Below are 12,180 nucleotides of genomic sequence, written 5' to 3' on the forward strand. Positions count from 1 at the left end.
CAGTAAAATATGTTGTTTTCAAATTCACTCTTCTCATTTTAATCCTGTGAAATAACAGGAGTCTTCGCAGGTTCAGTGTCTTCAAGATGCATTTTCCTCTCACTTTGATTCATTTAAACCTGAGAACAAAACACTGTGCCATTGGAAGGAATCGGAAATTTGAAATAGAAATCCCTCACACTGGGACATTTGTCATTATCGTCTCATGGAGGGTTGAAAAAGTCAAGAGAATGAAGTTGAATTTAACAGATCAATTTGTGAACAGCCCTTGTTGTTTGTGGCTTATTTATTTATTAGTTATTTATTAGTTAGTTAATATTATTGTTTATTTTTTATTCATTTTATTTATTTTTTTGTTCATTTATTGTTATTATAAGTATTTTTTTTTCTGTTCATTGTTGCATGATAGACCAAAGCACTTTCCTAGTTGGTGGGATCCTCACTGACCTTGGCAATAAAGCTGGTTCTGATTCAGAATCTGATAGTTCAGACAACAAATAGCAATATTTTATTACAGTCATATTTCATGAAATGCAGATGTGAATGACAAACAACGTTGTCTGTCTTCAACTTTTATGTCGTGAAACACTTCAAGCCTCTGCTTCAAACATCTTCTTCCTCCCGTCCATGCCGGATTTGTCCTCAATGTTTTTACGCCAGTCGCCAACATCACGCAGCTCCTTATCCTGGAAGACAAGCAGTAAAGCAACAAGCAACAGAGACGTTTGACAGATGAGAGTGACAGACATTATTGTGGGAATATACTGTAGTTTAATGAAGACGATACATAGTTTTGTCAAACAGTTGAAGACGACCGTTCTGAACTGAACTGCGGAACAAAAGAAGAAAAAAGAAAAACTCTCACCTCCTCTTTGACTTCCTTCTTGACCTGCTTCAGGTTGGCCCTGAGGTCCAGGTTCACCGTGTGTTTGGAGCCGAGGAGAGCCTTCAACATGGCGTCAGCAGACATGCGGACCTTTCTCAGGACAGGTTTCTTGAACTTGCCCATCAGGTCCTGGACTTTGATCTTCAGGTCATCAATCTGGAGGAGAACATTGAACTCACCCACTTGTGATTCGAATCGTGCTGCTGAAGTTCAAGAGTTCAAAGACAAGTTTGTTGCAATGGATTTCTACCTCCTTGTTGGACTTGTTGACCTTCATCTCCAGATCGTATCGCTCCTCATCGATCACGTCAATCTTTCGGTTGATCTCCCTGCAGAGCTCCTGAGAAAACATCACAATCATGAATGCATTACATGCCAAACCATAATCCGACAACTTGGGCTTTTGACATTATACCTGCAGCTCCTGCATGTTCCTGGGCATGGAGGGAGGAGGACAGTTCTCAGCCATGTACCTGCTCCTCTCTTCTTCTCGCTCCTGGTCCTCCTCCTCCAGCAGACCTTTGGCTATGGACAGCATCAGACTCTGGAATGCAGAAGCCACAATAAATTTCAATGAAGAAATTCCATTTTTGTCAGGGATCTTCATGTAGTGTATCTCAGGGACTCCTCCAGGCAGCTACTTGAAAGTCTTATCAAACTGTCTTCTGTGCTGGATACTGTTGAGTTAGTTGAAAATTCTGAGTAAGTTTGGAAAGATTATGACAGGCTCTTGCACATGGAAATACACAGAATATTTACCAACCTTCAACTGATGTTTGCGGCTCGACGACATCTTTTTTCTGCAGGAAACACAAGTGATGTTGAGCATGGTAATAGACGTTATTGAACAGTAACTCAAACCATTATATGAGACACAGAGATCATGACCATGCTGCTGAAATAATGAGTGAGGCACTTCATCTCAAACTATACATCATTTTTAGCAGTTCAGCTAAATATGAAAACAAATGCATATAAAAAAATAACAGTAATAGGAAGACAAAAACTTACTCTGACATCTTGCTGTGTTTTCGGCTTCACGCTGCTTATAATCACAAAGATATGAAACACAGAAATTTAAATCATAAAGGAAGCGGTTGCCACGGAAACAGAACAAACGTCTGGAACCCCACTTAAGAGAAACGTGAAACTGCTCCGAAGGGAAGACCCCCAGTCTATATTTGGAACTGTTATCCTCCGCGGAGATCCCAGTCATGGCGGATCTGTCTTCAAAAGATTAGCAAGAAACATCTGATCCGTTCTGCGTTTGAGGGAACATTCCTGTCGTGACCAAGACGACCTACTGTGCAGCAGGAAGATGATCTTTTGTCCTAAATGATTATCTTCAGTTCCATTCTCTAAATGAAGTGAACCCGAATTTCATTTCACTGCAAAGGCTCAGGTGAAGCAAATGGAAAAAATCAGGAGGATTTTTGTTGAAGTCTGCATGAAACAGTCATTTAACAAGTATAAAAATGGAAACAAAATAGACTAAATTAAACATAGAGAGAGCATCAGAGGCGGTCGCAGAACAAGAGGTATCAGACAAGGCAGTCAAACTAAAGACTAGTAATATGACGGACTATTGATGGATGTGTACATAATGTGATTAAAAGAAAAAGATCTCTTGTTCAAAGCAGCTTTTCGTGTTTCACTGATGTGACACAATATGAAAGAAATGCTAGAGATTTAAATGGGCTGTTTCAGCTTTGAAAATTCATATATATATATATATATATACGTCCATACGTATTGTCTCAGACAGCATCAGATGAAATGGAAACATTGACTTACCTTATCCAGGCAGGCGAGTCGAGGAGCGAGTGTTAGGACTCGGGTGGTGAAGTTGGTGGGTTTATATTCCATTTCCCACCAGTGGTGAACAAACAATCTTTCTGTTTTAGGAAGTTGGTTTTCTTACAGACCAATCAGCTCCGCATCATCTGACACATTATCTCCGCTGCCCCCTCGATACCCTCCACATTAACGCCACCCCAAGAACCCACATCCAAAGAGTATTAATAACTGCCAAGATCAACTGTGAAACAGATTCAATTCTGACTCACTAAAGAGAGGATGCAGATTCTAGCACCAGAGAGAAATAGATATGAAATGGAACGTATAGAATGAAATTGCAGTCTTATGCATCAAACGAAGAATGGCTTGTTGGAGGAGTGGCAGTGGCAGTGATGAAAGTTACAGCACCAGCAGGTGGACGCCACATGAGCGGAGGAATGTTAACAGACACTATAAGGCACATGCGTCTGACTCAAGAGCCTGAACTGAGAGCTGGAAATAACATACGATATTAAGACCACATCACGCCTCAATATGAATCGAAGCAACATCTGCTTCACTCTGATGAAAAACAAATCTGAATCTGAAAAACAAAGGTCGTTCCATCCATTTGTGCATGTGAAGACTCTTATGTTCTTGAGCTGTTATGCTGTAGATGTTTGGTTAATATGATTTTTCCATAATAAGTTTATTGATACAAACACACAACTGACTCAAATGGATGCAAGACATCACATTAAATAAAGTCTGCCTTTGAATTTAAACCATTTCAACCAACCTTTGTTATTCCATACTGGAAAAATTAAAAAGAAACATGATGTTCGATGATGGTATAGTGATCTGTAGTGAGAGAGAGGATGAGTTGGAGGAGAAGCTAAAAAGATGGAGGTGCAAGCTGGAGAGAAGAGCGATGATGTTCAGTAGGAAAGAATACGTGTGTAAATGAGAGACGGGCAGGCGAGGCAGTGAAGATAAAGGGAGTAGAGGCTGTGAAAACAGATGCATTTAAATAACAGGTGCAGGGAGGGTGCAACAATCCATGAATGAAGAGAGGCAGCACGAGTGAGAGGGAAGCTCTGCAGCAGTGAGACATGCTGTGATGTTTGGTTCAGAAACAGCAGCACTGACACAAAGGCAAGAAGTACAGTTGCAGACGCTCAGGTTCTCATTTGGTGTGACTCGGACAAGATTAGAAACCAATACATCAGAGGGACAGCTCATGGAGAAAGGTTTGGAGACAAAGTTCAGGAGGAGGTGGAGAGGAGAGACCAAACATGTTGGATGAAGAACCTCATAAATTGACGTAGCAGGCAGAAGATGATGAGGAAGACAGCCATTTATGCCAATGGATGTGATGAAGGACATGAGGAAGAAAGGTGTGACAAGGAGGCTGAAGCTATGAGGTGGAGGAAACAGATATGAAAAAGAAATGATAAAATATGTTATCACTCAACTTGATATTCTGAAAATGTCTTTAGAGTGATGCATTGCAACAAACACTGAGGGTTGTTTTAACACGATATTGGAGCCCAGTGTAGCACTATTGAAAGCCCCACGGTTTCTGCGTTGGTCAGAGCTTTGCTCATCAACTGTGAACAATTCAATGAATATTGGAAATGACTTACCTATGGATGTGGTGACTGCTAAGCTGAAGCTCAGGTCCAAGTTAAGGACTGTGCCAAAAAGAATACAGAGGCACACACACTCATCACTGTTGCGCTACACAAGTAGACAAGTAGAAAAAAAGCAAACAAACCTGAGTGTTGGTTGGACTTTTAAATACATTTAAGCCGACTGATTTTCGTAAACAAAAAAAAAAAAAGTCTAGTGAGAGAAAATAGGGAAATCATGCAAGCACTTGGCATTGATCAGACTGACATTGCGCTAATCTTAATCTGACTCGAAAATGCAGTTCATTCTTTTACTGTCTTTCAGATGTGAGCTGAGGCACCAAAGACCCAAAATACCAGGCCAAATACCAGCAGGTGAGCTTTGCACAATAGATCTGCAGGGAAGGAATGACTGAATAAAAGGTTTTATACAGCAATATTGGCCTGTTTCATTGAATGGAGAGCAAGAAAAGCAATTTTTCAGTTTGTGCAGCATCATCACATTGTCTGGAGTTACCGTCCCACTAGCAGGATGATGTCACTTCCAAACAAACCTTGTGATGACCAGGCAAAGACTCTAATCTAATCAAATGCGTCAGTACAACCAGAATCAAGTACGTCGTGGTGTTTAATATTTCAACAGTAAAAAAAACAAACAAAAAAAAAAACATCAAGAACATATACATGAGAATAACATCGCTTCACATGTCAGAACAGCCATCATATTCACTGAGGACATTTGGAAAGATCACCTGAGAACCAGTTAGAAAATATATTCATGTTGGTTAGCGAACATTTACAGCGAGTATTTGTCTTCACTGTCACCACTATCACTGAGCACTAACAGCCAGCAAATATATATACAGCCAAACACTGTACACTACTGTCAAGTTGTTTTCAAAAATCATACATCCAAAAATATTCAACATTTTACAACATAGAAAGTTCAATTCATAGAAAGTGTGCAAATGTCACCGTACGGTCACAAGACGAGTCCAAAAGGCACCATATCGTTTCTCTTCTATTTCACTCGGACCACCAACATCCACTGTTGGTGAGTTCATAAATCAGTCCCAAAAAAGAAAAACTAGTGGAACAAAAATAATAATAAAAAAAAACACTTGTTAAGGATAAAACAGCAATACAACATCACACAATTTCACCAGATTTAGCAAATAAGTTCCAGTATTTGCATATATAGTGTTCAAATTACTGACATAAATAAATGGTGCCCAGTCCAACAATGAGACATGAAACACTTCATTGATGTATTTGCAAAGTGTGGTGTCATTCACAAGCTTCAAGTTCATTTTTCAAGCCTCGGATGATGAACTATAAATAAACAAGGTTGACGGTACAACTCAACTGGTTTAATAGGAACTCAAACAAACCATATTTTGTACTGACCCTTGCATTGCTGTTATAGTGATAGCTAATCAGTGCATAACACAGGTGCTAGCTGCTAAGCTTAGTCGACTGGAACCCAAGTTGTTTGTTATCAAAACTGAATTCTAAGACGACTTTCATGAGCAGTTTATGTCAGTGACTGGAACAAGTATCATTGGATCATCTTTTTGTAGCCTTAATTTGATAACAACAAGAACATTAAGAGACGTTCATTTTAAATGTGTCTTTTTAAATTTAATAAAAAAAGTCTTTTACCATTCCTTCTGGTAAAATACAGTGTTATTAAATGAAACTTCTGTCCAGAACAGACGCTACGTAACATTGTAATGAAACCATATTCAAGACAAAGCACTTTTGTATGCCGTCTTTACAGTAGCCAGGCATACTTTCAACTTTCAATATGTGTACTTTTTGTTTCATTTCTATTTAAACAGCAAGTTTCGTCAAACAGCAACTAAATGTTCTGATAAATACTCTGACAGCTTTGGTGAAAAATACAAATAGTCAATAAATCACAGCTAAAATAATTACCATTTGTTTACTGGCAATGCATTTTTTTTTCTAAAACCACTTGTGCCAGAGGAACATCACATCCAAGTCCCGAGTTCTTCTCGACCGTTATGCTGAAGTGGCATTAAATGGAACACAATACTTTGCATGTTGGAAATATCAGAATAGTGCAAAGATCCGATTCAATAGTGTTTGACATGAATCATAGGCGAATCATTCTTAAATAAAAATCATACACATAAAGACACGTCACACTCGGGTGAGTCACAGCTCCAGCACAGACAACAGAAGCAGGGAGTGGAAGCGGAGAACGTTCAGTTCCTTCCTCACAGAGGACAGATGCAATGCTCATCAAGGAAATATCAAACAACAAGCCACGCTTAGACGAAGGTATGTAAGTGATGTTCTCTGATTCAGTATGCAGTCTAGAAAAGGGTTCAGACTTCAATGAGGTTTTGACACTTAAAAAAGCAGATATTTGGTCATTCATGCAGAAAGCATGAGTGGAACTTCAACCAACCATCCATTTCAGCACAGAGCCTACGATATCACTTTTCCACTGGGAATTTAAATCAAACTGGAACACAGATGGTGAAACTGCTGTCAATATTTGGGTGTTAGCAACTCTCTGTAGGGCTTGAGATATGTGGCTTGATATGTTCACCTGCCATGAAATCACGACAACGCATGTGTGACATCAGTGATCTCCTGAGATCTGCCCTTAAGCCCCCCCACCCCGTTATATTAAACACCACCACGTCATCATGGCACGGAACTGAAACAGAACCATATCAACTATTCAGCCGACAATATCGAAAGCGCTTCACATGACGGTCTTCATGGGTCACATTTCCAGGTCTGAGGAAGGAGACACATCCAAATCAAGTCGCTAGGCATGATGGGAAATAGAGTCAGGTCCAAGCAACTTTCCGTGAGATAGCCTGTTTGAAGCATTCGGGGTCGACGCTGCCACGTGGCTGCAGCGCCCTCTCGAGACTCACCAGAACGTTCTGGTGGCACTCCAGGATGTTGACGGGGTATTTGGCTCGCAGCAGCTCGTACGCAGCGATCAGCCTCATGTTTTGCTTGACCATCAGGTACTGGATGATGCAGGTGGGTGCCAGAGAAAAGCCGTCTCGACAGTGAACCAAGACGCGCTTCCTCTTCTCCGTTGAGGCATCAATGCATTCATTGATGTCCTCGAAGCAGTGCTGCTTTAGAGCCGGACCATCACCCAGAGCATCCGGCACTGCGCCAATGTCCACTTTGAGACGGGACCAACTGTGGCGGGCACCGCGGGAGCAGGTGCAAGGTATAAGACTGAGAATCGGTCCCACCTCTCCGGGCAAGCTGCTCATGTCGATAATGCTGTCGATGTTGTTGCGACACAATGTGCGGCCGTTGTACGCGGCGTTGAGGTTCCCAACAAAGATATAGTCCGTCACTTTGGAGATGACAGGTTCAGAGTACTGGAAGTGTTGCGGACCACTGGGTTTGAGCTCGGGGGTGTCTGGACCCCGGGCCCCTGCAGGCCCTGTGGCTGCTCGCCTGCTGTAGTTGCGCAGCTTCTTGGATCCAGAACGTGACGGTGGGTTGGAATCGGACTCGGAGCTGCTGTTCCAGGGCGGGGAGAAGAGTGAGAAGCGGCTGGAGGACTTGCTCTTATTGAGGAGCTCCACTGGGCTGGACAGGCCAGAGCTGGGCGTTGTGGTTGCTGCGGAGGCGCAGAACAAGGATGCACGCTCCAAGGACCCAGTACTGCTGGCCGCCCCGGCACTGTGGGCCTGTTCCATCTACAAGAGGACAAAACAGTGGATAAGGTCACCACCAACTAAACAGGGACTTAGATAAAGAATAATTAATGAAGATTGATCATAATGAATAAATAAAATGTATTTCATATGTAGAAAGTTTTGTTTCATAATTGAAATTAAAGATCAGCAAATATAAATTCAACTTTGATGAAAATGGATGAAGGATAGCGAGTCATCTTAAAAGCAGGCGTACTGTCAAAGGACTGCCATGTGAATCTGAAATACACAAGTCTGTATAAGTCAGAAGAAGAAAATATATTTTTTTAAGAAAAGAATTTGTTTCGTTTCTTATGCGTAATCCATTATTTTATCTTTCTGATATCGTGCAGTGTGTGTAGATTACCTGAGCCTTCAGGTTGTTCTTCCATTCCTGAGTCTCCAGGGCTTTAAAGCGTCCACTGCTGTCAGACGACACTGACATGCAGAGGGGCCGGTGGGCTCGGGGGTGAAGCTGCGGCGTCAGGGCCGCAGGTATTGGCCGCATATCGGCGTGGTCACTTCTACTCATTGTTAGATTTGGACATGAGCCTAGATAAAACAGAGATAATGTTCGGCTTAATGGTAGGTGATGGAAGTGGTCAGGGCAGCAATGTTGCATGGTTTGGAAACAGTGGCACTGAGGAAAAAACAGGATGCAGAGCTGGTGGTAGCAGAGATGAAGATGCTGAGCTTCTCTCCGGGAGTGAGCAGGATGGATAGGATCAGGAAGCAGTATATCAGAGGGACAGCACATGTCAGGTGTTTAGGAGACAAAGTCAGAGAGGCTAGATGGAGATGGTTTGGACATGTACAGAGGAGAGAGAGCCAGTACATTGGTAGGAAGTGTTGAGGTTGGAACTGCCAGGCAGAAGGTGGAGAGGAAGGCCAAAAAGGAGATTGATGGAGGCGGTGAAGGAGGACATGAGGTTTGTAGGTTTGAGAGAAGAGGAAGCAGAGGGCAGGGTGAGATGGAGGAGAATGATCCACTGTGGCCACCCCGAAAGACAAAGAAGATGGAAATTATCAGATTGGATTTAATTTTTTTTTATCTCTAAAATGCGGATCAGGGTTTCTGCTTAATGTGAGTGATAATGACAGAGGACCACGTCTGGCTCAGATCCCCACCACAAGGGAGCGGCGCTGGTGCTGGTGTCCCACCACGGTTTAAAAAAGTCCTGGAGGAAATCTCACATTTGATCAAATAAGCTCATACAGTCATTGTAGGAATATGTTAGCCATGTCGGCTGATGACATGACGGAAACAATTTGAGGCCAATTTGGCTTGCAGGGCGTAAAGGGTTTGAAAACATGATATGGAACCAAACCAAAACCCTCAGGTGCAGGGTGGGCTGGGTTACAGTTCACCATTGAACACTGGTTACTGCAAGGGAGAGTTTTTAAAAGGATGATCTTTTACAATTAGTAAAACCTCAAAACATGGTTTTTGCACATCTTGGATAGCAAGAGATCATCGGGGAGAACGTGATAACGCAAGATTGGGCCTCTTCAAATACTGATGTCTAAACAAATGGAAAATGAGCTTAACTAATTGTCCGGTTTCTAACAATGATGAGCATTTGATGAGAAAGAAATGAAGAAAGGAGTCAAACTTACCAGCACATTCTGAGCGGGTGATGGTATGAATCTGCAGTGTATTTTGGTTCTTAAACAGGCTCTGAAGATTTCTCAGTATACCTGAGTACGAGGGAAAAAAACCACATCTGAGAATGACACATCAAATAATACGGAAGAGTTACAAACTTTTCCATGTGTAATTTCATAGAGCTTATTATTCCATCATCCTTATGTCTGACATCCGATTGGACAACCTTTGTTCATCTCACAGCAGGGAAATGACTGCCATACATGCAGTTTATCAATATACTTCATGTTAATAAGCAGGGGAAGGCTTCATCCCCTGCTGGTGGACCCAGCAGGGGATGAAGCCTCATGAATCTACATTTTTACATTTAATGTTGATTAATAGCAGGGATTTCACTGTATGTTATGTTTGATGAAAACAGTTCGGTTTCTGTTTGCTTCAGCTGGTTCAGTGACAGGAGGCAAGTCAGCCCATTGAAAATCAAGGGGGGTAAATCTTCATAATGAAACAAAGACCTTCCAAACAAAACCTACAGAACACCACCAAAATTAAATCACATTTAAATTAGCCCATTTCCCACCAACACCTGAAGGCGACACTGGGACTGACATTTGTCATTTTAGAGTGATTCTGCTAACAAACCTAATGCAGAACCCAATTTATTCTTATATAGATATATAACAAGAAGAGGTTTAAATCTGGTGAAGCCAAATTTAATACAATTTTAATCGTTCTTTTTTCTTCATGTTCACTATTTTCTGTCTTATCAATTGTTTCACGTGCCTCACATTAAATAAGAGAGTGGAATATATAGTCAGAATTTGAACAAATAGAAGTTATGAAATGATCATTTCAGCTATTGTCCATAGTTCCTTTATGATCTACACTGGGTTGTGTGACACAAACAAACAGCTTAATATTTTTAAAAGTGCTGTGGCACTTTTGATGATGACATTTAGATTTTTGTGTCCTATTGTGCTTCTAGAGTTCTCCTTCATATCAGGGGTCAAGTTCATTCTTTTGGCCCGCGGCCCCTCACAATAGGAATAGTATATTACGCGTGCCTTTAGGAAATTTAATAACCCACCTTTGTATTAAAATAAAAAATACACCTCCTATTGATGATAGTATCATAACACCCACAGGCATAGACTTTAACACTATTTAATGTTTAACGTGTGAAAAAAAAGATGGCTATGAAAACATTGTGGACGCTAATGTAAGGCATTGCCGTGTATTTATATCGTAGAAAATCAAAGCAAGGACATAAAATGTTTTTTTAGTCATTATATTATAGCACAACGAATTATTCCTAGGAATAAAAATAACTAGCACTCCAGTTTTGTTGCGAATATATTGTGTTTAACGGTTAGTCGGCGTGGGGGTGTTTGTTTTCAATGTAGTAAGGTGTGGAGAGACACATTTAAACAACGACATCCAACAACTGAACTCGCCTCCTCGTCCATGCCGCTTGCAGAGGTCCAGTTGTTGGAGGGCACTCAGCTCCTTGTTCCAGTCCCCCGCGGCATCCATGGTCTCCCTCCTGGGGAAAGGGGCACACACACCCGGCTCCGACTGTGCGTCATGGTTTTCAAGCCGAGCAACGCTTCACCTTCTGCGGACACGCATCCTAGTGCAGCTCGCCGAGCTAGCGCTTTAGCCAGTCCGGATTCGTCGCCATCGTGTTTCATCAGCGACTTGCTTACTTTGACAGAACACAGCGACTGCAGCCTAAAACGAACAGCGACGGCTGAACGGCACTACAGCCTCGGTAATAACCATAAACAGCGGCACCAGCAGAAAGGTGCTAGCCCCACTGCACGCTAGCATAGCTCAGCCCAGGTGGCTGCGCGGCCACAACTCCTTCTGTCCGCACTACAAACTCGTCCTTTGAGTCGACAGCAGGCGGACGCGCAAGAAGGTCAATCCGCGAAACAAGCAAGTTTCGGGTGAATTTTGCTCGGTGCACATTCGCAACAACTCAGCCAGGCACCAGCACGAGCTCGAGCGCCACCGAATGGTAGCCGAAGTGTCGACGGAAACCTCCGAGTGTTTCCATACTTGCCGCGCTGAGAGCTGCTGCCGCCTACATGTCACCAACCAGAATGCAGGTGCCTGTCCACAACTCTCACCCCGAGCACTCAGGCTGGGCTCCGCTTCATCACACGGAGAAATCACCGCCATAATAACGAGCGGACAGTTTAACTCACTATATAAATGGTTTTCCTATTCAAATTTCAAAGACATCTGCTCCCAAGTCTAAATTTAAACGGTGGATGCTGCACAGATCCGGGGCTGGAATGGAAATAACCAACTTCTGTGCTCAACACTTGGCCTGTCCTCGGTGCACAAATAATTATTCAACGCATCAGAGCGCCTGCTCAGCAAAGTGTGACATCGTGTGACATCAGGATCGGTTGTGTTCTGCTTACCAATGAGCCAAAATCCTCTCCATGTTTAACATCTCAGTTACATGAACATTGCTCATACTACCACTAAAACAACCCCAAAGATCATCCAGTCATTTCAGTGGACTTACTGTTAATGGGGTGGCTGGCTTTGAATCAGCATCGA

General features: G+C 42.3%; 2 protein-coding genes across 3 annotated transcripts; both read right to left on the reverse strand.

Moving 5' to 3' along the window:
- Nucleotides 1-493: 493 nt before the first annotated feature.
- On the reverse strand, nucleotides 494-2,738 carry LOC128770516 (troponin I, fast skeletal muscle-like). Of its 2 annotated transcripts, none has more exons than XM_053885074.1 (7): nucleotides 2,681-2,738; nucleotides 1,898-1,928; nucleotides 1,650-1,686; nucleotides 1,302-1,430; nucleotides 1,137-1,226; nucleotides 866-1,042; nucleotides 494-686 (listed from the first exon to the last, which is right to left on the reverse strand). In XM_053885074.1, the coding sequence occupies exons 2-7, from the start codon at nucleotides 1,903-1,905 to the stop codon at nucleotides 591-593; spliced, it is 537 nt and encodes a 178-aa protein (XP_053741049.1). In that variant the 5' UTR covers nucleotides 1,906-1,928; nucleotides 2,681-2,738; the 3' UTR covers nucleotides 494-590. The 2 variants fall into 2 exon arrangements, with proteins under 2 accessions (XP_053741049.1, XP_053741048.1); XM_053885073.1 differs by having other exon boundaries at nucleotides 1,898-1,931; nucleotides 2,681-2,724.
- Nucleotides 2,739-4,824: 2,086 nt separating this feature from the next.
- LOC128770735 (uncharacterized) lies at nucleotides 4,825-11,635 on the reverse strand. Its single transcript, XM_053885555.1, has 4 exons — nucleotides 11,061-11,635; nucleotides 9,618-9,698; nucleotides 8,368-8,552; nucleotides 4,825-8,003 (listed from the first exon to the last, which is right to left on the reverse strand). The coding sequence occupies exons 1-4, from the start codon at nucleotides 11,137-11,139 to the stop codon at nucleotides 7,122-7,124; spliced, it is 1,227 nt and encodes a 408-aa protein (XP_053741530.1). The 5' UTR covers nucleotides 11,140-11,635; the 3' UTR covers nucleotides 4,825-7,121.
- Nucleotides 11,636-12,180: the final 545 nt, after the last annotated feature.

Source organism: Synchiropus splendidus, chromosome 14, assembly GCF_027744825.2.
Source record: "Synchiropus splendidus isolate RoL2022-P1 chromosome 14, RoL_Sspl_1.0, whole genome shotgun sequence".
Taxonomy (NCBI): Eukaryota; Metazoa; Chordata; class Actinopteri; order Syngnathiformes; family Callionymidae; genus Synchiropus; species Synchiropus splendidus.

Excerpts from the sequence above, each read along its gene's own strand:
- LOC128770516 (XM_053885074.1), bottom strand. Across the intron at positions 1,431-1,649 it reads GCCGCAAACATCAGTTGAAG|AGTCTGATGCTGTCCATAGC; the intron begins GTTGGTAAATAT and ends TCTGCATTCCAG. Across the intron at positions 687-865 it reads AGAAGGAAGTCAAAGAGGAG|GATAAGGAGCTGCGTGATGT; the intron begins GTGAGAGTTTTT and ends CTTGTCTTCCAG.
- LOC128770735 (XM_053885555.1), bottom strand. The coding sequence starts at position 11,139 with ATGGATGCCGCGGGGGACTGGAACAAGGAGCTGAGTGCCCTCCAACAA. Across the intron at positions 8,553-9,617 it reads CACCCGCTCAGAATGTGCTG|GCTCATGTCCAAATCTAACA; the intron begins GTAAGTTTGACT and ends TGTTTTATCTAG. Across the intron at positions 8,004-8,367 it reads AGAACAACCTGAAGGCTCAG|ATGGAACAGGCCCACAGTGC; the intron begins GTAATCTACACA and ends GTCCTCTTGTAG.